This window comes from Pezoporus flaviventris, unplaced genomic scaffold (genome assembly GCF_033815535.1).
Source record: "Pezoporus flaviventris isolate CSIRO_AGI_PZ_B2104156 unplaced genomic scaffold, CSIRO_AGI_Pfla_v1 ptg000001l, whole genome shotgun sequence".
Lineage (NCBI taxonomy): Eukaryota > Metazoa > Chordata > Aves > Psittaciformes > Psittacidae > Pezoporus > Pezoporus flaviventris.
Window position 1 is genome coordinate 9,122,555 of NW_026892549.1, and position 23,196 is coordinate 9,145,750.

A 23,196-nucleotide genomic window follows, 5' to 3' on the forward strand; every position below is an offset into this window, starting at 1 on the left:
TAATAAAAAAGTATTGCTAAGGGATAGATGACTGCCAAACTCCCATTCGGTGCCAGAAATGCATAGTTATATTATTGGTGCTTAAATGCTAGGTTTATTTTACTACATAAGTGATCCTTTGACACATAGTAAGAATTAATACTGAAAGATACACTTCTGGGAAGTTACAGTAACAGTCCCCAGATTCAAATCATTGTTAAATTGGTATGATTTGTTTTTAAAGAGTTTTAGGGTTTTTTTCAGATTATAGTTGACTGTTGTAGTCCTATTCTGGGTAAGCTATTTTGTGGCTGGTTTATGGCTTAGTTTTTTGAAGTGGTTTTAGTCAAGAATCTTTTCATGTCTGTCATTTTTTTCTTACCTTGAAATACCGGTATCAATGTTGAATGAATTGTAAGCTCAATCACTTACTTACTGGTTGAGATATATTCACTTACACATAGCCAGCTAGGCTATGGTATATGGGCTAATGCACTTTTGATGATTAAACCAAGAGATTCAAGTGTATGTTGGAAATTTCAAGCACCAGTGATGGAGGTCACTGGACCACAGCATTATGTTGTTTATAAACATCAGTATTCATGGAAGACAAATCTTTGCTCTCATCTAGTGTGTCACTCGAGTGCAGTGGTCAGGAAAATCGGAAAAAAAAAATGGAGCTGCTGATTTTTTTCACTTTAATAAGAACTAGTGGAAGGGAAGGGTGGATATGAGATGAAACATGAGAGAGTTTAGCTCCTAGCAGGCAGCAAGCTCATGGGAAAAATGCATCAGTCCTGGCGTAAGGGGCAGTTTGGTTTACGTTCAAGCTGATACAGTGTAGCTTAAACACCTTCTGCACTTTACAGTACAACACAAACTTCCATGGCCTGTGTTCAAGTTCAAATTGAAGGCAGCAGTAATTCGGTCAAAATATTTTATATGCTAAGGTCTGAACAGAAAGCTTTTCTGATGGGTTCTGTTGCTGCACTTCACTTTACTTCATACCTCCACATCAAGTGTGACCAGTTGAAAAAAATGTGAATTTGTCGGTGTGTTTATTTACACGGCGCATCTCCCTTGAATCCATAAGCATTTTTTTCAAGCATAAAAATGAACAATTACTCATCCCTGGAAACCAACAAAGTTTTGCTGCTGCCTTCTCCCGCCCCCCAAAAGACTCACCTCACTGCACTGCAAACGAGCACAAGCAGGCCATTTTTCACTTGCTGTTCACACAACAAATACACAGCTCCCCAGAACAAAAGCGACTGAAGAAGGGGAAATCTTAAGCATTTTGGCAGTTTGAACTAGAAAGAAAAGTCAATGGCAAAGAATTCAGATACAAGCAAAAAGTCAGACATCTTGAAGCACTACATTTAAGGTTTAAAACTGAATGCACACATTGTTTGCTTACAGTTTTTCACAGCAGTATTCATAATTTAGGAAACAAACAGTGTGATGAAGTATCCTGTTCCTTACTAAGAACCCAAAAGTTACACTGCAGAGCTTATTTTCTTTTTCCTTGAAAGAAATCATCTGGTAAAATTTGCCAAATTATCTGCAGACCTCGGTTTACAGAGTTTGTCTTTCAGTTGCACAGGAGAAAAAGCCACAGCAAACCAGTACCATCGTTTTCCTGCCTTTTCAATAAGGCCCGTCGCAAGTCACAGCTTGGGGCTCCTTATCTTCTGTTGATCTGTACCAGGACTGCTATCCGTGTATTGGTTATGCTGACAGCAGATTAAAAAACAAGCACTGAAGGCTAGGAAATCTGCAGGACTAATATAAAATTCAGATCGGCTTTTGACAGAGACACAACAGGCACTGACAAGTGAGGCAAGAAGGCAGGGAAGAGTAGGGCAGGGAAGCAAAGGGGCCTGAGATTGTATAGGAGTGGAATGAGAATAGAGACAAAGGTGACTTACGGTAGTTAAAGAACAGAAAATTGCAAAGGGAGACACATTTGCCAGTTGCCTACTGCGAACAGCCTTCCAGGGCTCTTACCTCGTGCTGCAAGTCTAAGATATGCTACTTCCCATCCTACCAAAATTATTGTGACATGAAGTGATTACAGAAGCAGATGATCAAAAAGACAACTTTTATTTGGTAGCTTATTCAGTGAGATCATAAATCTGTTAATTATACCTTTCATTAACAAAATTAATTAAAAAGAAGACATTTCATACCTTGTCTTTGCTCAGGGGTGGTGGAGGAGAGAACCCGGACATACCTGTTTAAGCCCTGGCAGTTTTGAAGTTAGGAAAAATCTTTCTTCTCTTTTCTGCCTCCCTTCCCCATTATGTTCATGTCTTCCCGCTTGTGAAGTATAATGTTCCTGGCTTGGAAGATCAGCATGCACTATTTCAAAATTGTATTCCTACAGTGATCTGTTCAATGGTGCATTCTACAGCAAGCTCTTTGATGGAGGCAATCTGACTTAGTCTAGCTAGGTAGGAATTAAATGTTTCTGTGCTTCTGTTGGGAGAAGAAGTTAGATGTTGGAGATTAACAAACCACCAAAGCCTACTGGAAATGGCAATGGCGCACCATCAGGATACTCTCTACTACTTTGTGCCTCTGCGCAGAGAAGCCAACCTGCAACTTTTCCTCCCTCCCAGTGTTCATATAAGGCACGTTTCCTGCAACGACAAAAACAAAGTGGAAACAGTAATCTGGTGGTGTAAGGTGTTTCAGGAGTAATGCTTGGTGGGGGAGCACTGAGAGGAATTGTTTTGTTACCTGTTGTTTTATGCAAGATGCCAGGATTTCCAGTGCTTACATGCACCAGAAGCAGCGAATACCAGCGCAAATTGGAGTGCCTCCCCCTGCCTCGTCTCCTGCCTGGGAACAGAGCCTGCTCAAGGTCACCCACACCTTACTTCAGGGCTGCTCTTCTGAAGACAGCACCACCACTGAGCCCTAGTGAAAGCCAGTCCACAGAGGCAGAGTTTTCAGACATCTAGTCACCCCCTTTTTAATGCCATTAGTGATGCAGCAACATGTATTTATACTTACATATAAATACAGAATGGTCAGACACCACATTTTAAAGCATAATTTATAATCTGAAACTGCTTACACTTTCATGACTAGGCTTGGGTTTTTCTCATTTACATTCATATTTTAATTCCACTGGAATTTGATTTTAAGAAAGCCCAACATATCTGAATTACCATAAAAAGATCCATACATATTTTGCTTAAAAATATCTTCTGTAAGAGGAAATTTACCAAAAATAACAGGAAATATATTATTATGCATACATCTTCTTTTCTTTTTTTTTTTTTTCCAAAGTACAAACAAGAATCTGATCTCTTCTGGGTATTGCCTGATCTAATATGGCTATAGCTTCTATTTATTTTGCTTGTTTTTCAAAGTAAAGGGAAAGACAAAAGAAATGTAAGAACACAAACTAAAAAAAAAATGCATTCTTTTTGAAGATACAGGTATCAGTGAAAGAACACTAATAAATGGCCACAGGTACAAAGAAATACCAGCCAAGCAGTATGCGCTCTTCTGTCAGAGCATGTGCTGCAGTGACCTTGTAACAGTTATTAAAAACAACAAACCAAAAAAAGCTACTGGTAGAAAAAGCTGTCAAGAGAAACATTGAGAAATTGGTACCATTTCCTAATGAGCAAGCGCAGAACTGATATTTAGTGTTTTATGGTTTTTTCTTTCCATATATGCAAACCTCTTCCTCTTTCTGTTCGCAGGACTGATTATTGCAACTCTGGCTGTATGCTGGATGCCAAACCAGGTTAGAAGGATCATGGCTGCTGCTAAACCAAAACAGGACTGGACCGTCCCCTACTTCAGAGCATACATCACTCTTCTTCCCATTGCTGACATCTTCTTTTATCTCAGCTCGGTGGTGAACCCCCTCCTGTACAACATCTCTTCTCAGCAGTTCCGCAGCGTGTTCCTGCAGGTCCTTCGCTGCCACCTGACCATACAGCATGCCAACAAGGAGAAGTTTCTCAGAGCAAACCAGAGCTCCAGAGCAAGGAGCAGCCGGTCTCTGCGCCCACTGCTTTTCATGTCGTCTAGGCGCAGTTCTTCTAGGAGGAGCAGTAACAAAGTTTTCTTAAGTACTTTTCAGAATGAGACCAAGCCTGACTGCATCCTACAGGAACCAGGACCCGAACCACAGCAGTCCAGCTTGGAAGTAGTGCCCCTAGAGACTAGCTCAGAGCCCAGCCCAGACGCACCAAACGGCCTTTGTGAACATCAAGTATGACTTCATAAGGCAAAGTTAATGATTAGCAATGAACTTAAAAACAAGGAAATCAAAATGACCAAGGAATTAACTACATCTTAAAAGGAATAACATAGGTGGATTTGTTTCCAGTTATGCAACAAAAGCAGAGTTTTGTATCCCGCTGATGGGATTTTTAAGTGCACCCTGGAAATTCAGTCTGCTAACTGAATTCATTAGCTACCGAAAATACCAGCCCCTTTCTCCCCACAACCACTGAATTTCCCTCTTTGTTGACAGGGATTTGGAAACAAACAGAAAATAACTGCAGTGTCTTTGAAGAAAGGAGACAGAACAAACTTTGTCAAGGCAAAAAAATACTTGCTTGAAGTTTAGCAATACAAAACCCACAGAGCCAATGTAAGGAACAGAACAGTGGTTATTACGTGTGCCCTCGGCACCATGCCAGAATTCCCCCTCTTCTTCGGCCGGGGTCCATTGCAGAGTGGAGTGTTACAGCAGCTGATACAAACAGAGTTCACCTTCCCCGGAGAACAAAAGGACTGGTATCCAGCAGAGGCTATCAGACACGCTGCTGAAGAGGCGCAGGATTTGCGATACATGATTCCTGTGACACAGAGTAAAGGTTACTTAGCTTGATATGAACACGGTTTTGCTTTACAACACAATTCATGCTTGAAAACTGTTGCAAAACCTGTTTACATTTCTAAAGCCATGCTGGTGATTTGAGCCAGAGCCCTCAGCTGTGACACGGCTAATGGCTCTGCACTGCAGGAGAAGCACAGCCACTCTGCTTCAGATTTTCCTTTTATTTGATTCCGGTTGGAACCAAAACTATTAGACTCAAATGATGCATTCTTATAACCAGAATTCCCATCTTTTGGAATAAACTGCTGGAATAGCTGTAACTGAAATGCAGTTAGTTTCAAAATGGCTTTTGTTCCTGTTGCTGAACACATGCGAGTTGTTTAAGGTGTCTAATTACAGTTTTCTATGCTGTTAATTTGTCTTTTGAGCGTTTTTTTTTCCTTTTCTTGTTCCTTTGCCTCACACAGACAAGTAACCAAGAGTAAAAGGAGAATGACTATCAGCAAAACTTCACACCCTCACCCCCTTTTATTCTTTTAAAGAAAAACTAGAAATACTTTTCCAGGTAATCTCAGTTCTTGCTGTCTTTGAAGTTTAATACCCTCAATAATAAAAATTTCCCTTTGTACAGAAATGGCTTTTCTGAGTTGAAAGTCTACACTTTTAAAATGTAATTTAAATTAATCTAATTTTAATTCATAATCTAATTAAATTTATATTCTATCAAATTGTTTTTACCTGAAAAAAGTACATTCTGGTGTGCATAGCTGTTATTTTAAAATGGTTCATAAAGGTTTTAAAATACACAGTTCCATTTTCCCCTGACACTGGAAAATGGCTGTGGCAGTTCCACATCTCATTGCTCTAACATTTTCCTGCAAGTGATACAGTACAAATTGTGTGTTGGAAAAACATATACATAACACATAAATAGATAATGGAGGTTTGCTGATATTGCCTTGCGGTTACAAAAAGAGGTAAATATTTCTAAGGATAATAAAATCACTATTTCTTTTGAATACACAACTCTCAAAAGTTTTTTTTCTGGTGGATGAAGTGCCTAAGCCATTATCCATCATGTCTGAGAAGCTGTGGCAGTCCAGTGAAGCTCCCAGTGAGGGGAAAAGGGGAAATATAACCCACATTTTTAAAAAAGGGAAAAAAAAAAAGACCCGAGGAACTACAGGCCAGTCAGTCTCACCTCTGTGCCTGGCAAGATCATAGAGCAGATCCTGCTGGAAACTATGGTAAGGTACATGGATGTAAGGAGGTGGTTGGTGACAGCCAACATAGCTTCACTTTGGGCAAATAGAGCCTGATGAATTCTGTGGCCTTCTGCGATGGGGTTACAGCACTGGTAGCTAAGGGAAGAGCAACTATCATCACCTACCGGGACTTGCGCAAAGTGTTTGACACTGTCCCACACATCATCCTTACCTCTGAACTGGAGACATGGATTTGACAGATGGACCACTCGGTGGATAAGGAATTGGCTGTATAGTCACTATCAAAGAGTTGAGGCCAACAGCTCAATGTCCAAGAGGAGACCAGTGACGAGTGGTGTTCCTCAGGGGTTGATATTGGGACTGCCACTGTTTAACATCTTTGTCAGTGACATGGACAGTGCACCCTCAGCAAGCTTGCCAATGACATCAAACCATGGTGCAGTCGACCTGCAGGAGGGAAGGGATGCAGTCCAGAGGAACCTTCACAGGCTCAAGAGGTGGGCCTCATGAAGTTCAATAAAGCCAAGTACAAGGTCTTTACACCTGGGTCAGGGCAGCCCCAAGCACAAATACAGGCTAGGTGGAGATTGGCTTGAGAGTAGCTCTGATGAGACAACTTCGGGGTGCTGAACAACAAGAAGGTCAACATGACCCAGCAGTGTGCACCTGCAGCAGAGAAAGCCAACCATATGCTGGTTGGCTGCATCAAAAGGAGCTTGCCCAGCAGGTCTCGGGAGGTGATTCTCCCCTTCTATTCTGCTTTCATGAACCCTCACCTGCAGTTCTGTGTCCAGCTCTGGGGCCCCCAACATAAGAAGGACATGGACCTGTTGGACCAAGTCAAAAGGAGGCCATGAAGATGATCAGAGAGCTGGAGCACCTCTGCTGTGAAGACAGGCTGAGAGAGTTGGGGTTGTTCAGCCTGGAGAAGACAAAGTTCCAGGGACACCGTAAAGGAGCTTTCAGTACCTAAAAGAGCCGACAAGAAAGCTAGAGAGAGACATTTTACAAGGACATGGAGGGATAGGACAAGAGGGAATGGCTCTGAACTGAAAGAGGGGAGATTTGGATTAGTAAAGAACTTCTTCCTACTATCTGTGAGGGTGATGAGGCACTGGAACTAGTTTGCCAGAGAAGCTGTGGGTATTCCATCCCTGGCAGTGCTCAAGGCCAGGCTAGACGGGGCTTTGGGCAACCTGGTCTAGTGGCAGATGACCCTGCCTCTGGCAGGACTGGTTGGAACCAGATGATCTTTAAGGTCCCTTTCAACCCAAACCATTCTCTAATTCATCTGAAGAGCATCGAACAGGATTCCCTTGGAGACTGGTGCCTCTGCATCCTGTAGCATGGTTCCAGAATGTTTTTAAATGCACAATGACTGAGATATTTTTTAGCAGGAGTGAAGCAGAAATATGACCCATATGTACTGAATTCACAGTAACTGCAGACACTGGTTCAGTCCCTGGGGACTTCAGAAATAAGCACTACCATGCTGCACAGTCCAGTAGAGACCTCTGAAGTAGCAACTGCCACTGCGCTGAGTGCTGTGCGTAGCAGCAAAACACGGTTTGTTTGGGTTATGCTCAGGAAGAAGGATTTCCTGTCTTCAGAGAATTTTAATTAAAGCAATTTTTTTACACTGTCACCACACTGCTGCCATTCCAACAGTGCAGGGGTTTCCCTGTTTTCTGTTCTCCCTCTGCAATCTAAACTCTGAATCATGTTTTAAGTCTATCTATCTAGTTAAACTTACGAAGAGAAGCCCTCAAGTCAGTGTTAAATCTTTCTCTGTCTCCAGTGAACTTTAATCAATCAACGCAGCAGGTAGAGCCTTTTCTCAAGAAGGAAGAGGAGCTAGAGGCTGTTCTAGCTGTAACAACAAAGGCGCACAGATTGAGAGGTACAATCTTTTTTTACAACACTTTGTAGAAAGCAAGGAGCTGTGTCACTGTTGGCAAACCATTTCTGTCAATGAGCCTCAACTGCGCTGCCACCAATTGGTTTTCAACACTGAAATCTCAGCTGGTGCTTCCCACAAAGCCCTGGTGCTTTGTCTGTGTTCCTCCTGCAGTCTTCAGGAGCTGAGGCACTTGTGACTCCTCCCATAGCTATGATTATTTTTCTTTCCTTCCCCTTCCTTCTTGAGATAGGAATACTGTATTCAATGGACCTATGCACAGAGATTGTTCTCACATCTCTAATCCTGCATCTCCTCATCACACATTCCTTCCCTGTACCTACCACTGCACAAACTCAGCCACTCCTCAGTCTTCCATATGAACAGCAGTGAATCGACTTTCCCCTCAAAGACCAAGCCTTTAAAAAGCTTTTGACATTGGTGATTTCCTATTCCTGTTGTTTTATAGATCACTCTCTTCCTGCCATTTCCTTTTCACAGGATTCCCACAAAGCCCTGTTCTCAATTCAAGCTATCAAGTGATTTACTAGTTTAGGTCCTGAAATATCATATACTTTGCACTTTTCCCTTTTAGACAAAGAGACTAGAATGGTTCAGTGCTGTGAACAATTAGATAATGCCCTCTGAAGCATGGTTTTCACCAGGCAACTCTAGAAGACCTCTGCGAAAAAAGAAAACCAAGTCCTGCAGCTTAACTGCATGTGTTTACAACAGCTCTGTTGTCCAGGATAAATTCCACAGAACGATCTGGAGCTCCTTTTGAAGGCAAAACACAGTATGCCTGCACAGATTGAAATTTTACAACTCAAAGCTTCTTGCACCACTGGACCATGTTCACACCTAAATACAGGCAAGAATCTAAGTAAGAGTAAAAATCCCACTGTAACACCTCTCCTGTGGCTCTTCTGTGAATATGTCTTACAGCAGGCAATTCCACTCCCAAACGACTGTTTATTCCCTTTCCCAGCTCTAGTAATCGGAATTGTAACAAGATTCTTTACATAATTAAAAAAGTCAGCACTTCTGTCGGCTTTTCAATACTTACTTGCCTGAAGACATGCCCTTCACATCCAAGTTTTTTTCTTAAGTACCAATAAGATTCTTTTGAGCTCGCAAATCAGCTGCTATCATATACTAACTGTGCTTTTTATGAAGCATCAGCTATGAATGAAACTTGATCACCATAGAAAAGCTGTGCTTTTCTTTAAATCTGCAGTATCCTTATGGCAAGATACAAGGAAAACAGGCATAAAGATTGATGGAAAAATGGAGAACGTTAGCACTACAGGAGTGACATTTAAAAAATGCTTCGGCCGTGACTTCTCTTATTTTTTAACCATGAGTGTAGAAAAGCAACGACACTTTGAATAGTATGAATTAAAGAAACGCAGGAAAACTGCTCTTAAACCTTTTTTTTTCTATCATATCCTGATTCCAGTTTGTGGTAGGAAACAAATTAGTACAACTGACTTCCCTGGTATGATGCCAGGGATACTACAGTCCTTGCTCCAGCAGACGGGTTAATGTACCCTAGTTCACCGACTGAGTTTGGATGGGACAACAACGTCCTTTCCTGATTATCCCCCGAGATTTTTCCTTCAACTCCTCTCTTGCAGTGGCTTATTGTACCATTAAGCCAGCTTGAAACTATTTCTGAGATCTTCCTGAATCATTTGCCACCAGCAGGCTGAACTGCAGACAGTTCTTTGACGTGGTTATCTATCTGTCTCATAAGACTCATACTACAGACAAAACTGGTAATTACTGGATATTCTTGCTTGAGCAATCAGCTTGATACATTCATTAACACATCACCTGGAAATATTATTGCAAACCTTTCTGGGAGTTTTCTGCTACCTCAGATTGTTCTGCGTTGCTGGCTAGGCAAGGGGACTACACGTTTTACACTCTGCTTTTACTGGGATGGGGTCATTCCCAATGACCTACCCTCAACAGTTCACATTAGTGCTCAATTAGTATAACTACTAATATACAATTAGTATATTTACTGCCTGATCTCTTGATGGATAAGTACCAAATAATTTGTCCTTTTTCATGGATTCAGCAGCCCCCCAACAGCAGTGTGGGTTATGCATATATGTAGGTACTATGATGCTTTACTACTACTACTGGACAGTAGATTTTCCTTCATTTTGGCTTTAAGGTTTGTAGGACTGGCTGAGGATACAGTTCAAGTAAAAGTACTTTTAAGAAGAGAGGGGAATACCCAAGGCTAGAACATATGTTTGGTAATGCAGTAGTATTCCAAACCCTCTCCTTCCACATATACCTACTACAACTGCTTTGGGCTTACATCAGGCGTTGAAAATTTACTCCAAGTCTGAGCAACTTGCCCATCGTTACACCTCTCTCTGCCCCACACATGATCATATACAAAGACAGTGTCAAGGCCCAAACTACTATTTCTGTAGGATTTCTGCCTTACGCCATGCAATGAAGAGATGGTTTAAATCTCAAGCCTTTTCTATAGTTCCTGCTTGTGATACTGATTTTCTCACATAGATCTGTTCTACACACACCCTCCCCACAACTGCCAAGCTCAACCCCCCACCCCCACTTCACTGGAGTCTAGTCCTGTGCATCTGCAGCCTGGTGCTGTTTTGGCCACATGCAGATGCATTCAAGTCAGATAGCAGCAAATAATTCTTGCTACAATTTGTTCGAATTCAAAAGTGAGAGTTCTTCCACCTACCATGTCTGCAGAGCCCGGTACATGTTCTATTGAATAACAGCTTAACTTGTTACTAGGACAACTAGAAAAGGTGACATCACACCTGCTTCTTACACTGTGTGTATGCAGAAGGCACCAGAAGATGCAAGCTTTTTCTCTTACTGCTCAAAAAGGATCTTATTAGGCACCTTCGATTCTTCTGTTACAGCAGGTACAGACAAAACAGAGCAAATGTAAGCATCACTCTCCAACTTAAGAGCCAACTGTAATCCAAGTGTGGAACTTTAGTTTGCACCTGTACTCTCCAGACTGTCCTTCAGCAAAATACACAGAATCTCTGACGCCAGAACTGGCAAGTAGAATACCACCAGAGATCAGTGACCTAATTTCTAAAGAAAACCAGTAACCTCCCCCCCCCATGACTATGTGAAACTGCCGTCTGCAGTGGCACACCTCAGCAGGAAATCGTGCCATCTGCTTCACCCTGGCACAGTTTACGGCCCCATGGCCATGAACTCTTAGCTGAAAGTTTTCTAGTCAGGTAGACGATGTTGCTTTGTCCAGGCCAAGTGCTCTATCCCATAGGCTAGACTGATACTCTTAGTTTTTAAAGAAAGCTTTTGCTTACAGTGTTTTGTACATATCCATTGTCATAGGCATGCATAAAGCCAGATTCTTCTTCTGCAACTCATTCCACAAATACTGTTTTAGCAAAAGCTTCTGCACATCCTCTGAAGTATATGATATGCTCCATCAAATCTTTTAGATTATTAAACAACAGCCTGTGCCCACCTAGGGCCCAGGAATGAGGCATCCTTGAGCAGTCACAAAACCACCTTTTCAAGACTAGACAAGGAGTTACAGGCATACACCCAGCCTTAGCTTCAGGTACGTAGAAAAGTTTTGTATCTTAAGTAACTCAGAAAGCTAGCAGGCAGATCAAGACAAGTTTTGAGGTGTGCTGTTGCAGCTGCAGCAGAGTTTCTCCGCTCAATGCTTTTAGATGTGGTGCTTAATCTTGCCCATCTCCTCCAAGCAAAAGGCCAAGAAAACTGGGCAACAGTAGAAAATTCACATTGTGGCACACACAACCCCTGGAAACCTGCAAAGGTTGACCTAGCTCTAGAGTTAAGCATTCTCTTAGAATAATAGAATATTTAGAGTTGGAAAGGACCTTAAGATCATCAAATTCCAACCCCCTGTCATGGGCAGGGACACCTCACACTAAACTATGTCACCCAAGACTCTGTCTAACCTGGCCTTGAACACCGCCAGCGATGGAGAATTCACAGCTTCACCGGGCAAGCCATTCCAGTGCCTCACCACCCTAACAATAAAGAACTTCTTCCTTATATCCAATCTAAACTTCCCTTGTTTAAGTTTTAACCTGTTACCCCTTGTCCTATCACTACAGTCCCTTATGAAGAGTCCCTCCATAAAGATAAGTCCAAGAAATGTGTTGATGTACTGGTACACTTTGTTTTAGTATTCTGAATAGCTCCAGTTCTCTTATTTCACTGAAACTTTCAACTTTCTGGTCTTGGTGAACCTGCAAGTCTTCCTTCTTGTTGTGCTTAGATGTGATGTCTTGTCTGCCTATCCATACTTGCTTTATGATTTCAACTATATAATTCATCCTTTATTTCTTGTCCTAAACTGTCACTTGCTTACCCTCCTCTTAAGTGAAATTCAGTACCCAGGAGGAGTTATTTTGTGATGTCTGCTGAAATCTAAAATGAGAACTTATACTAGTGCAATAACAACTTGTAAACATTTAGTATCAATTTCTGAGGAACATAAAATATACACATGTGACCATTTCTGGATTTTAGTATATCAGTAATGTTCAAACTTGGGTTCAGACTACACACAAATATGTTTCTAAATTACAATTTTCAGTTTATATGGGTTTTGTGCCCATCTTTTTATGCCTTCAGTGGTTTTGTTGTAGTAATTGTCTATTCCTTAGCTAGTACCTGTTCACACACATCATACAGTGAGAGACTGAAAAAGGTCCTATTGAGATTTGCTCTGTTTTCTAGACAAAGTGATTGTAAATATTTTAGCTGAAAAGGTCCTACCCTAGAAGGTGACTGAATACTGAAAAACAATCATTCTTCTGAAATTGTGCTTCCCCAGTGGTTGTTTTAGTTAGATCATGCATTTATTGGTTTCAAATATGAATTAAGCTTCCCCGACACAAATCCCTTCATCTGTGGTTGTAAAAACTGTTAAAAACTAAAGTTAAAGCCAGTGTAAAGTATAACCACGTCTAACCATACCCTCCATTTTTCATTTTACACTAACCTTTCCTATCCTCATCTTCTCAACTTTTTATTCTTTTTATTTAAACAAGAGGTTTAAATAATTTGAACCTTACCAGAAGTTTCATAATAAAATTTACTCACTAGCTTACAAGAGCTAATTACAGTTAGCAGCCATGATCAGTGTTGTGCAGGTGAAAAAACACAAGACACTGAAATCAAGAGACTTGAAATCTATTGGAAAGCTATGTCACAGACGTCTAGATTTTTAATGCTGTGTTTTAGGACTGCAGCTATTTCATCCCCACCCCTCCCAGTAGAAGAGATAAAAGTATATTGATGGCATTAGGCTCTTCCAGAGTACACAACTGTAAAAAAAACAACAAACCAAAATAAAACACCACCCCCCCCCCAACCCATACCTCTTTGAATTAGCCTATTTTCATCATAATTTTCTTTGAAAACTTACTCAGCATCACCACAAATCCTCCATACAGTCAGCACTTCCAAAAAGTTGCACGTTTTTGCAGAACATAACAGGAGGCTTTTGGCAGTGAAAGACTGGCCTCCCCACTCTCCTTCTGACCCCAGCTGACATGGACTGACATGCCATCTTGCAGAAATTAAATCATCTCAGAAGAAAAGTGGACAATTGTTGACCAACAGAGGACAAGGGTTTGGATTATGATGAAAGCCCTTTGTAAGTCATGCCTTCTAATTCTGGTATTGGAAAAATGACTCAAAACTGCATTGTTAATAGCACAAATAACAGCATAAAGTAGTCTCTGTCATTGCTTGCAGTATCACATAGCAGAAGCAAGGCATTACACTACTTAAAAATGCAGAGGCTGATAAAGTTAAGTACAGCTCCTAATGATGGTATTATCAAACACTTTTTTTAAAGCCACAGGCTACAAACCATAAGTCAAGGCTTAACTTTCACCTGCATAACTGTTTTCTACTGTTCTTACTCATTTCTCTGCTCACTAATGTGGACTTACAGTCAAACACTAGCAATATTTCAAACAAAGCTGGCTCACAGCACTCTGTCATCTGTGCTTTTCTGATACAAAGGTATCAAGAGCTAAATGGCCTTGGATATCAAGGCCTAAATATACCTGATCTTCCAGCAAGAGAGGTGACCTTAATTTTTGGAATCCTGTATGAGCATTTTTTCTGACAATGCTTGTCTGCTGAAATGAACTGGGAAGGCACAGTCCTTGTGCCTCTGCAGATGCTAAAATGCTATATCCTTGTAGTAGGTTCCATAAATAATTTTACACATGAATAGCCTTGCATCCTGCTCATTAATGTCCCTACCAGTTTCAATGGAACGGCTCTCAGGTTTACACTCGCATGCCAGCACCTTTGAAATCCATTCAGCTTTTAGATCTTTAGCTATTTCATGTTTCTAGTTTTACAGCCTGCTCAGTTTCGGAGCAGGATTTGCCTGGATTTTGTATTATTGCTTCCAAAGACTCATTGGTAATTTTGGCAAAACAGGTTATGGCAAGTTTTCAAAAAAAAACCAAAACCAACTAGACTACAAAGGTAAAATGGAAATGAAAACAGTCTGGATTAATTAAAACACAATCGCTGATGTTTTGATGAGGTCACTGCTAATTAAGATAAGGTCTATCCTGGGTTCAGCAGTAGCAGTCATTTTTCTCCTTCTTAGTAGCTGGTGCAGTGCTGTGGTTTTGACTTTCAGCCTGGGAACAGCGCTGATAACACCAGTGTTTTTAGTTGCTGCTCAATAATGTTTACCCTGACCAAGGACTTTCTGAGTCTCATGCTCTGCCAGGGAGGAGGGGAAGCCAGAAGGAAGCAGAGACAGGACACCTGACCCAAACTAACCAAAGAGATATTCCATAGCACAGCACGTCGTGCCCAGTATATAAACTGGGGGAGTTACCTGGAAGGCCCAGATCACTGCTTGGGTCAGCCTGGGTATCAGTCAGTGGGTGGTGAGTGGCTGTATTCTGTTCCCTTATTATTTCCCTTATCATTTCCCTTATCATTATTATTATTGGTGGCAGCAGCAGTGGTTTGTGTTATACCTTAGTTACTGGACTGCTCTTATCTTAGCCCGTGGGAGTTACATTCTTTCGATTCTCCTCCCTATCCCTTCGGGAGTGGGGGGAGGAAGAAGGGAGGGAGGGAGTGCTGCATGGTTCTGAGGTACCGGCTGGGCTTAAACCATGACAAGGTCATGCAACAAGGTTTTGGAAATGGACTTTTTTGTGTGTGAAATACAATAGAAAGCTCTTGAAGGAGGTGTAAGAGACACCAGGCCATGGGCACTGTGTCATCACAAAATTCATTTGTATACCTTTTATACAAGTCTGAGAAATAAAGTAACATAAAAAGCTATTGTCTGTGTCCTGTGAAAAATGAAATTCACTGGACCAGATACCTCAACTTCCTTAAAATAATAGAGCCCTTCACAATCTCTGCACTTGGATCTTGGTCATGGCTTTTAAGTCATGAACTGCTTTCACTGTTAACTCCATTGCTGCTTTTCTATATTTAAAGGCAGTCAGAACAACAACCTACTATGTACGGGCTGTAACTCCTCCTCAGCTGACACACTTAGTTCAGTTCATTCCATACATGGCTGCAAGTTTTCTGAGCAGCCTAAAGACTGGAATGAATTTATTAGTAAGAAAACAGCTTTGGCCTGTGAAAAAGTGTTTTCTAAATGGTAATACACTCACAGCTCCAAGTTTTCAGTATACAGCACAAATTAACAACATCACTTCAAAGTCTTTTATTCAGCATCAAAAATGAACTGCATGTTTCCAATATTGGTTACTGTGTGTTCATTTCTTTGGGCACCTGGTAGTGCGAGACAATGGTGCAGGTAACAACCCTCACATGCCACTTATTTATTTATTAACTTGTCAGTAAGGGTTTATTATATTATGCTTTACTTAGATTAAATCACCATCAGAAGTTCTTTTGAGTTATGTTGATATGCTTTGACCAAAACAGACAGTGTAGAATAAAAATAAATCTACTACCAGCTTAGTGGATGTTTCTTACTGATTCTAAATGGATACTGGTGATGCAGCAATTTGCGTATAAAATTTTAATGCCTATAGTGATTCTGAAGACATTAAACTTTGTTTGCTGTTTTAATCATTTTGTCAATAAATGTACACCAGAGGATAATTTCTCCTTGATACAAATGTGCAATTAGTATTAGTACTAATGGATGCTATACATGATACCAGAGAAAAGTATGCGCTTCTGTAATCCTTAACAGCCATACATGAAGCAAATTCATCACAGCAGCAACACAGCAAGATAAAAGTAGTAAGTAACCACAGGTAAAGAATCTACCATAGGTCAGCTCAACACACAACTTAAACTGTGGTTTTGTCTGCCTCATAAAACAAATGACAGTGAAACCCAAGGCGGAGGAGAGTTTAAACTTAAAATTCAACAAGGAGATGATGATCTTGTTTATGGTGTTCCATGCACTACTTTCAAGCACAAAATTATCACCATTGCTTTTGCTTTAATTACATTACCGGATTATATATCATGTAAATACATCAAAGGGCCTGTTGTAAACCAAACAAATAAGAGAAGTTTCTTATTGCAGTAGAAATAGCAAGGTTGTTTCCCAACTGACTTGCAAAGATAAATTCATACATAGTCTTATTTTGATGCAGACATCTAAAATTATCAGTCTTGCAACTGCGGATTTTTTTTTTTTCCACAATTGTAAAAGCAAAGGTTCATGCACGTACGCTCACAACTACATTAAAGCACAAGGGATATTGTTCAAAACAAACACATGGGCAGGTTTCCGGCTGCTTTTCTGGGCTGTCTCATCCTTCATGCTTTATTGCTTTCTGATCTAGTCACATTGCAAGTTTCATTTTTGCCTTAAGTAGGTTTTAGAATAGCTTTTATACTCAGACAGCTCTTGCCTTCAGTAGAAGACAAATTTCATTATCAGTATGTTTTCTATGATACAAGTATAAAAGCCTATCTATATTACATACTCATCTCCATATCATCAAGATGTTTTATCTGATCCCAATATACTGTGGGATTTCTTCGTCCCTATATATGCTAAAAATGAAAGAGCACTGACAAGATTTTGCATCCCAGGTGAAACACTATCTTGTCTTTCTGTATCTGCCATGGGAGCAGAGTGTTAACAGAACTGCGTAAAACTTGTTCTAATGTAAGTTTTAAAACAATTCGATTAACATGAGAAAAATACTATGTCACTTAATTGACAAGGTGTCCAGTTCTGTGCACTGATAGATCCCCAAAGTACAGCTGAAATGTGAACTGCCATAGCAAAGAGCATGTTTGCAGGGGAGGCAGAGTTACACTAGTTCCACACAATCACTTAATCAGATAGATACCTATGTGTTGAATAGAGTGTACTTATCAGTGCTGCTCAATTCATTTTAGGTTGTGCAATGGAGCAAACATCTACCTGATGCTACAAACAGCTGAGATAACATGCCTGCTGATCTAATTCAAAACATCATACCTGCTTTCTTAGCTACTCGCATCAGAGGCTGTCACAGCAACAGCCACTTTTTAAGCTCTGGGTTAGGAACATGCCTATGCTGCTGTTATTTCTCATCTGAAGCCAAAAAAACACTTCTAGAATTGCTTCTCCAGAAATTGAGGCAATGTTCTGAGAGGGCACAGTGACATTTAAAGTACTAACCCTAACGTTACAGCAACTGAAGAGGAGTGGATCGCTCAGCTGTGATCAGACGCGAGGAACTATTTTACAACACAAATGAAAAAAGCTGCACAGAGTTGCAGCCCTCTGCAGAACTCTTTACAGAAAGTTTAATGCAGAAATGAAGCTGAACCACAGAGCTGTCATCCCACAGCTCTGTGAACACTAACAAATACGCAAGGAAAATGGCCAGGTTGGACAGAGCCTTGGGCAACACCATCTAGTGTGAGGCATGCCTGACCATGGAAGGGGGTTGGAACTTGATGATCTTAAGGTCCTTTCCAACCCAAACCATTCTATGATTCTATTAAAAAAGGCACAGCCTACACGCTGGGGACTGTACTGTAGACACACCACAGAATTTAACTCAGTGACACCCTTGATAGCAAAACAAATACACAAGTTAACATCCTGCAAAGGAAGGGTGACTACATAAGTAGGTTACTAACTCAGACCATGAACTTTACCTCAAAATGTTGCACTTAACTTTTAAACAATGTTTAGGAGAACTTCTAACATTTTGCTCACTGACACAGCTATATTTTATTAAGGACAAAAACAGGTTCGTCTACAAAAATTAAATTATACTCATTTGACTATATCTAGTCAATAGGAAAAAGTCTTAATTATGAGATTGTGCTGTCAAATAAATGCAAATTCATGTCTTTCATATTCTAGTTTAAAAATTCAAACTCAAGCCTATTATAAATTAAAATCAATATTTGAAACATTTCGGCTTTCAATGATAAGCAACAACTGAAAGAATCAAGTTATGAAATATACTGATAGGAATAGAATGAATTATTAAATAAACCTTGGGAGGAAAAAGAGATTTATATTACACACATTTAAATATCAATTAGGAAAATGAACAATAAAGGATCATGAACTGAATCATCTGTTTTACAACCAATCCTCTCAAGAACTGACTGAGAACAAGAGGGAAACCAAGCTTGCAATGTAAATTTCACTCAAATTGAAATAGGTAAAAAATTTAAATTTATTAACTAGCTAAGATTTGCAATCTCTAAGCTTAAAATGAGTAAGAACTGCATTTATAGAAGGATATTACATAAAATAGAACAGTGGTACCTGCTATTGCACATCATGCTAGTTACCTCCTAAAGGGAAAATCCAAGGATCTGCTCAGACACAAAATAAAATTGCACAGAAAAAAAACCCACCCAGAAGTTTCCCTTAAGAGCACCTTATTTACTGCATTGCAAACCAATTTCTTCATAGGAATAAGAACAAGGTTTGCATTTGTGTATGTCTAAAGCCTACTAAACCAGTTCCAGTTCGCATTTTCAGTGTGCAACAGTCACCCTGGCCAGACTGCAGCCTTGCCTACTAGTCTGAGCCAAGACATGGGTCTGACTGTCCCATCCTCACCCCAGCCTACGAGCAGCTGCCCCTGAACACAGCTGGGGGTGTGTGTACACATAGGTGCAAGCCCACTGATCCAGAGACTTGCACTTTAACCTCTGAGGGCCTTACTTGCCTGGGAACACTTCTCTAACATTCACCTAAAGAGCAGATCACAGATTGTTTCTGGAAGGCTGCTACTGCCTGAGGTTGTACTGAAATAAAAAGATATCTCAAAAACCTCCCCATATCAGCAAACACCAAACAGTGTTAAGACTTCAGTGAGAACTGTCTCCATACCATGCTCACAGCCCTTCAAAGCACCACAGCCTCCACTGAAACCTATTAAAAGCTGTGGCATGCGGATTGCAATGTCTTCAAACATTCACTGAGAGATACCTGGGCTTTAAAAGTACTGTGTAAGCCATAAGTACTTCCCATCCCCACCACCCTTTGCAAGTAAACTCAAAATTAAATATTGCAATAACATCTATTTTGAAAGAGACCGATCTTCCTTTAAACATAGAGCTTTTCTCTCTACAATGGAAGGCTTCTATGTGTTTTACAGAAATATAATCAGTGGGGATGGTGCTACCCAGGATGAAATAAAGTGCTAGTGGTTCGGCTACTTTTGACAGGTAACAACAACTGTGATTATTTACCTGTGATTCGTACCTCAGTGTTTTGATACTACCAGCCCAAGTGGAACTAGCTGATTGATAAGCACTTTGAAAATACTAATGAGTAGTCCCCTCATGCAAAGAGCCAATGTTACCGTTCAAGACAGGTGGCTGCACACATTTGCCAGATAGGGGGGGATCCTGCTGGTACTAAAGGACTCACTGAGAAAGGACAGACTACAGTGTAATTTATGTTAACAGGAGAACAGTCCTTTACATCAGTAAACGCCACGCTCTACAGCATTGCCCTCACTTGTAAAATGCACAATCCCAGACAGCAGCTTCCCTTTAAATCAAGGTTCTGAAGCCCCAGGCTGTCCTCTGCTCCTTTGCCAAGCATTTGGAACAGAGATCACATCCACACTCAGGGACATCAGGGAGCTGCTGCTAGCTTGCCCTTCCTAACACCCAAGCATCTTAATGGCTGTCTGCAGCAAGAGCAGGATGCTCCATGAACTCCAGCTCCCACAAACACACTTGTGTGCCTCCCAGCCCCGAATTCCCTAATCAAGCTGTAGTCTTCTACTCACATAGTTGGTTACAGAACAATGTGGCAGTCTAAAATATGAGACTGTTCCCTCTAAATCTCAAATGCTTTCCATGACATTGAATTAAAAAAAGGCAGTTTATAACACTGATCAAAAGGCAACAGAGGCAAGATGCAGAATCACAGCTAGCTTCCTCTTGAGCACATTTATCTCCAACTATGCTTTTATATTCATTACAGTAGGGGAAAAGCCCCCTTACACTTAGAAAATTGGTATGGCAAATATAACCATTTGTGCCTCCTCCCCCAAACTCTTTTCCCCTCTCTCCCTTCTGTTTGATGTTTTCTTTTATAGACAAAAGCTAAGATGACTACACTTTCCTTCCCTTAAGAGGAACCTTCAGAGTATATGAATTGCTAGAGTAAATAAAAGAAAGGAGGGAATTACTAATTTAATGCTGTTCCATCTCTTGGGGAAAAAGCCCATGTAATTAACTGTAATGAGATTAAACTAACTTGTTATTAATTTCCCAGTGCTGGGAAACTAAATCTGAGACCCATAAGACTGTGTATTAACAGCTTTATCAACATTTGGCTTGCATCCTTCAGTGTTTGCACCAGTTTTAAAGGAAAATTATTAACTTCATTGAGTTGCAAAGTCACTTAGAAGTATAAGAAATGGAAACTGGTCCCTTTAGGCAGGGATGCCAGTTTTCTCTGTAGCTGAAGACTATGAATGGGTGGAGCCAAAAGCCACAACTGCTCTTCAACACAAACAAGGTATAATTATAATTATTAAATCCTTACCAAAGCTTTTTTCCATTACTTCCTTCTGACACATATCTTGAACATTCACTGTACAATTCACGATGAACTCTGGAGCAGAGCAGTCATTATTTAGCTGGAACTCCTCACACTGGTAGCACTGTATTTGCAAACCCAAACCTAGAACAGATCGACTTTGGTCAGGATAATAGTATTAAAAAAAAAACAACAAAACAAAACAAAAATCAACACGTGCCACAAATCCTTACCCTTCCGTCTTCGCATGTCGCTGTGCCTATCTACGCAGCAGCCCAGCAGAAGCGCGACTTCTAAACAAACAACGCAAGATCAACGCGTCGCCCGCGCTGCTGAGACTGCTCCTTACCGCGCTCAGCCCTTGGTTTAGGAGCGGGCTGCCTTCCGCGGGGCTCCGTGGGGGACACCCGGCGGTACCGGCGCTGCCGCCAGCAGGCGGCGGGGCACGGGCATTGGCATAGTCCCCGCAGCGCAGCCGCTGCCCATCGCCTGCCCAGCCACCCCCAGCGAGGCGTGATGAAAACTGCCCCCGCTCCAGAGACAGCAACCCGGCTAATAGATGTGCTTCGGCTCTTATCTGCACCGACGGGTTTACTTAGCTACTAATTAATTACAAATGATTTAATTACTATTTTGCCATGCACAATTACAGCTGCGGAGCATCCTTCACTTCCCTCCTTTATCATGCAAACGAGGTGCTCTGTACTGCTCTCCGGGAGCCGCTCCTCCCAGCCCTCCGCTGAGGCCGCAGCGCGGCGACTCCCAGAACCCCGTCGGGGAGCAGCGCCTTGTGCCGCGCATGGGACCCCTCGCCCGCGTCTCCCCTTCGCCGGGAGCTGACGGCGGCGGGACCGATCCCGCTCCCCTCCGGGGCTGACGGCCAGCTCGGGGTAGGCGTGCGCCGCACCCGCGGTCAGCAGGCGGCATTCGCAGAATGCGGTACCGGGTACTGCGTGCGGAGCGACCCCCGCCTCGCCCCGCGGGTGGCCAGCGACGGGGACACCGGGCCGGGCTGTGCCCTCGCTCGCGGCAGGGAGCTCCACGGGGTGCGGGCAGGACGCCGGGCTCCCTTGCCCCGTTCCCGCTGAGCGCTCGGTGCCAGCTCCGTCGAAGAGACGAAGCATTCCAGCGGCCGCTGTGCCGGGCAGCGCGGGCTCGCCGCAGGTGCCTCTGGGGGAAGCTTTGCGGAGCCCCTTACCTGGAGCCAGGCACAATCCCCAGAAAGTTGCAGCAAGGAGGAAGAGCCGCATCCTCCCGGAGCTGCGGCCGCCGGGCTGGCGTGCAGTCGCGAAGGGGCATCAGAAAGAGCGAGGCAGCGGAGCCGCCGCGCACTTGTGCCGCTTCCCCGCCGCCTCCGCTGCGGAGAGGAGCCGCGGGAGCAGGCGGCGGAGCCCGCCCGGCTCCCGCCCTGCTCAGCCCCGCGCCGCGTTCCAGCCTCGCTGGAGTTGAGCTCTGAGACTGGAAGAAACTGCACGAGCAGCGAGAGCCGGGGGGCGGCTCCCCCCTCCCTCCCCCAGCACCATGTGATGCCAGCGGAGCGGGGCGGGGATCCCCGACAGCCGCCGCGCACCTCACCTCACCTCGCCGGGCGCGCGTCGGAGGCTGTCAAAGTTCAGCGAGGGAAAAGGCTTCGCGCTCCCGCCCGCAGCCCCGTGCGGCGCCCCGCCCGCCCCAAGCACACAGGTGGCGGCCGGAGTGAGCCCTGGGGGAGTCACGGGTCGCTCCCCTATGCGAGGCGTCCCTTACCGCCCGCAGACGCAGCCCGCTGTCCCCGGGAGGGGCTGAGGGAGCGCGCGACCCTCGCTCCTTTTCTTCCTTCGGCCCCCTGAGAGGGGACTCAATCGCAAGCAGATGGAAGCGGCCGCGCCGGCCGCGTACGTGTCGGTGCGGACCCCGCTGCCTCCCCCGCGCACACCCGCCCGGGCTGGCGCTCGGCACTGTCTCCCCGCCGCTGGCCGCCCATGGGCGCTGCGGGGCCCGCCGCGGCCGTCCGCACCGGGGCGCGTCGGCGCCTCTCCGGCGGCGGGCGCGAGCGGCGGAGAGGTAAAGTAGGGCAGGGGCAGGCCGGAGTGCGGCCGGGTCCCCCGTGCAGGAGCGGCCTTTCGCGGCCTGTTTTGCTCCAGCCCGAGGGGTGATTCGCCTCCCCTCGCCGGCTAACCGCGCTGTCCTCGTGTCACAGCCTCTTCTGCCAGCGAAGAGCCTGAATTAAACTGCTCTTTAGTTCTCAGTTCATCTGCATGAGTGAATCCTACCT

At 43.1% G+C, this 23,196-nt stretch overlaps 2 protein-coding genes and 1 long non-coding RNA gene across 5 annotated transcripts in view; 1 reads left to right on the plus strand and 2 right to left on the minus strand.

Moving 5' to 3' along the window:
- The window catches only part of GPR39 (G protein-coupled receptor 39), an 83,888-nt gene extending 79,661 nt beyond the window's left edge, over positions 1 to 4,227 (plus strand). For both annotated transcript variants that reach the window (XM_061480205.1, XM_061480123.1), the window contains one exon: positions 3,699 to 4,227. In XM_061480205.1, coding sequence (XP_061336189.1) covers positions 3,699 to 4,222 — 524 coding nt within the window. In that variant the 3' untranslated portion in view covers positions 4,223 to 4,227. The remainder of the gene's footprint in view (positions 1 to 3,698) is intronic.
- On the minus strand, positions 2,064 to 3,709 carry LOC133262073 (uncharacterized). Its single transcript, XR_009741216.1, has 2 exons — positions 2,722 to 3,709; positions 2,064 to 2,621 (listed from the first exon to the last, which is right to left on the minus strand). It is a non-coding gene; the product is annotated as an uncharacterized LOC133262073 (long non-coding RNA).
- Positions 4,228 to 4,244: 17 nt separating the features above from the next.
- Positions 4,245 to 22,537, minus strand: LYPD1 (LY6/PLAUR domain containing 1). Of its 2 annotated transcripts, XM_061440898.1 has the most exons (4): positions 22,141 to 22,537; positions 21,176 to 21,232; positions 20,949 to 21,086; positions 4,566 to 4,808 (listed from the first exon to the last, which is right to left on the minus strand). In XM_061440898.1, the coding sequence occupies exons 1-4, from the start codon at positions 22,190 to 22,192 to the stop codon at positions 4,573 to 4,575; spliced, it is 483 nt and encodes a 160-aa protein (XP_061296882.1). In that variant the 5' UTR covers positions 22,193 to 22,537; the 3' UTR covers positions 4,566 to 4,572. The 2 variants fall into 2 exon arrangements, with proteins under 2 accessions (XP_061336328.1, XP_061296882.1); XM_061480344.1 differs by lacking the exon at positions 21,176 to 21,232 and having other exon boundaries at positions 4,245 to 4,808; positions 22,141 to 22,529.
- Between the last annotated feature and the right edge of the window lie 659 nt (positions 22,538 to 23,196).

Excerpts from the sequence above, each read along its gene's own strand:
- LYPD1 (XM_061440898.1), bottom strand. The coding sequence starts at position 22,192 with ATGCGGCTCTTCCTCCTTGCTGCAACTTTCTGGGGATTGTGCCTGGCT. Across the intron at positions 21,233-22,140 it reads GGGATTGTGCCTGGCTCCAG|TCGCGCTTCTGCTGGGCTGC; the intron begins GTAAGGGGCTCC and ends TTTGTTTAGAAG. Across the intron at positions 21,087-21,175 it reads CGACATGCGAAGACGGAAGG|GTTTGGGTTTGCAAATACAG; the intron begins GTAAGGATTTGT and ends GATCTGTTCTAG.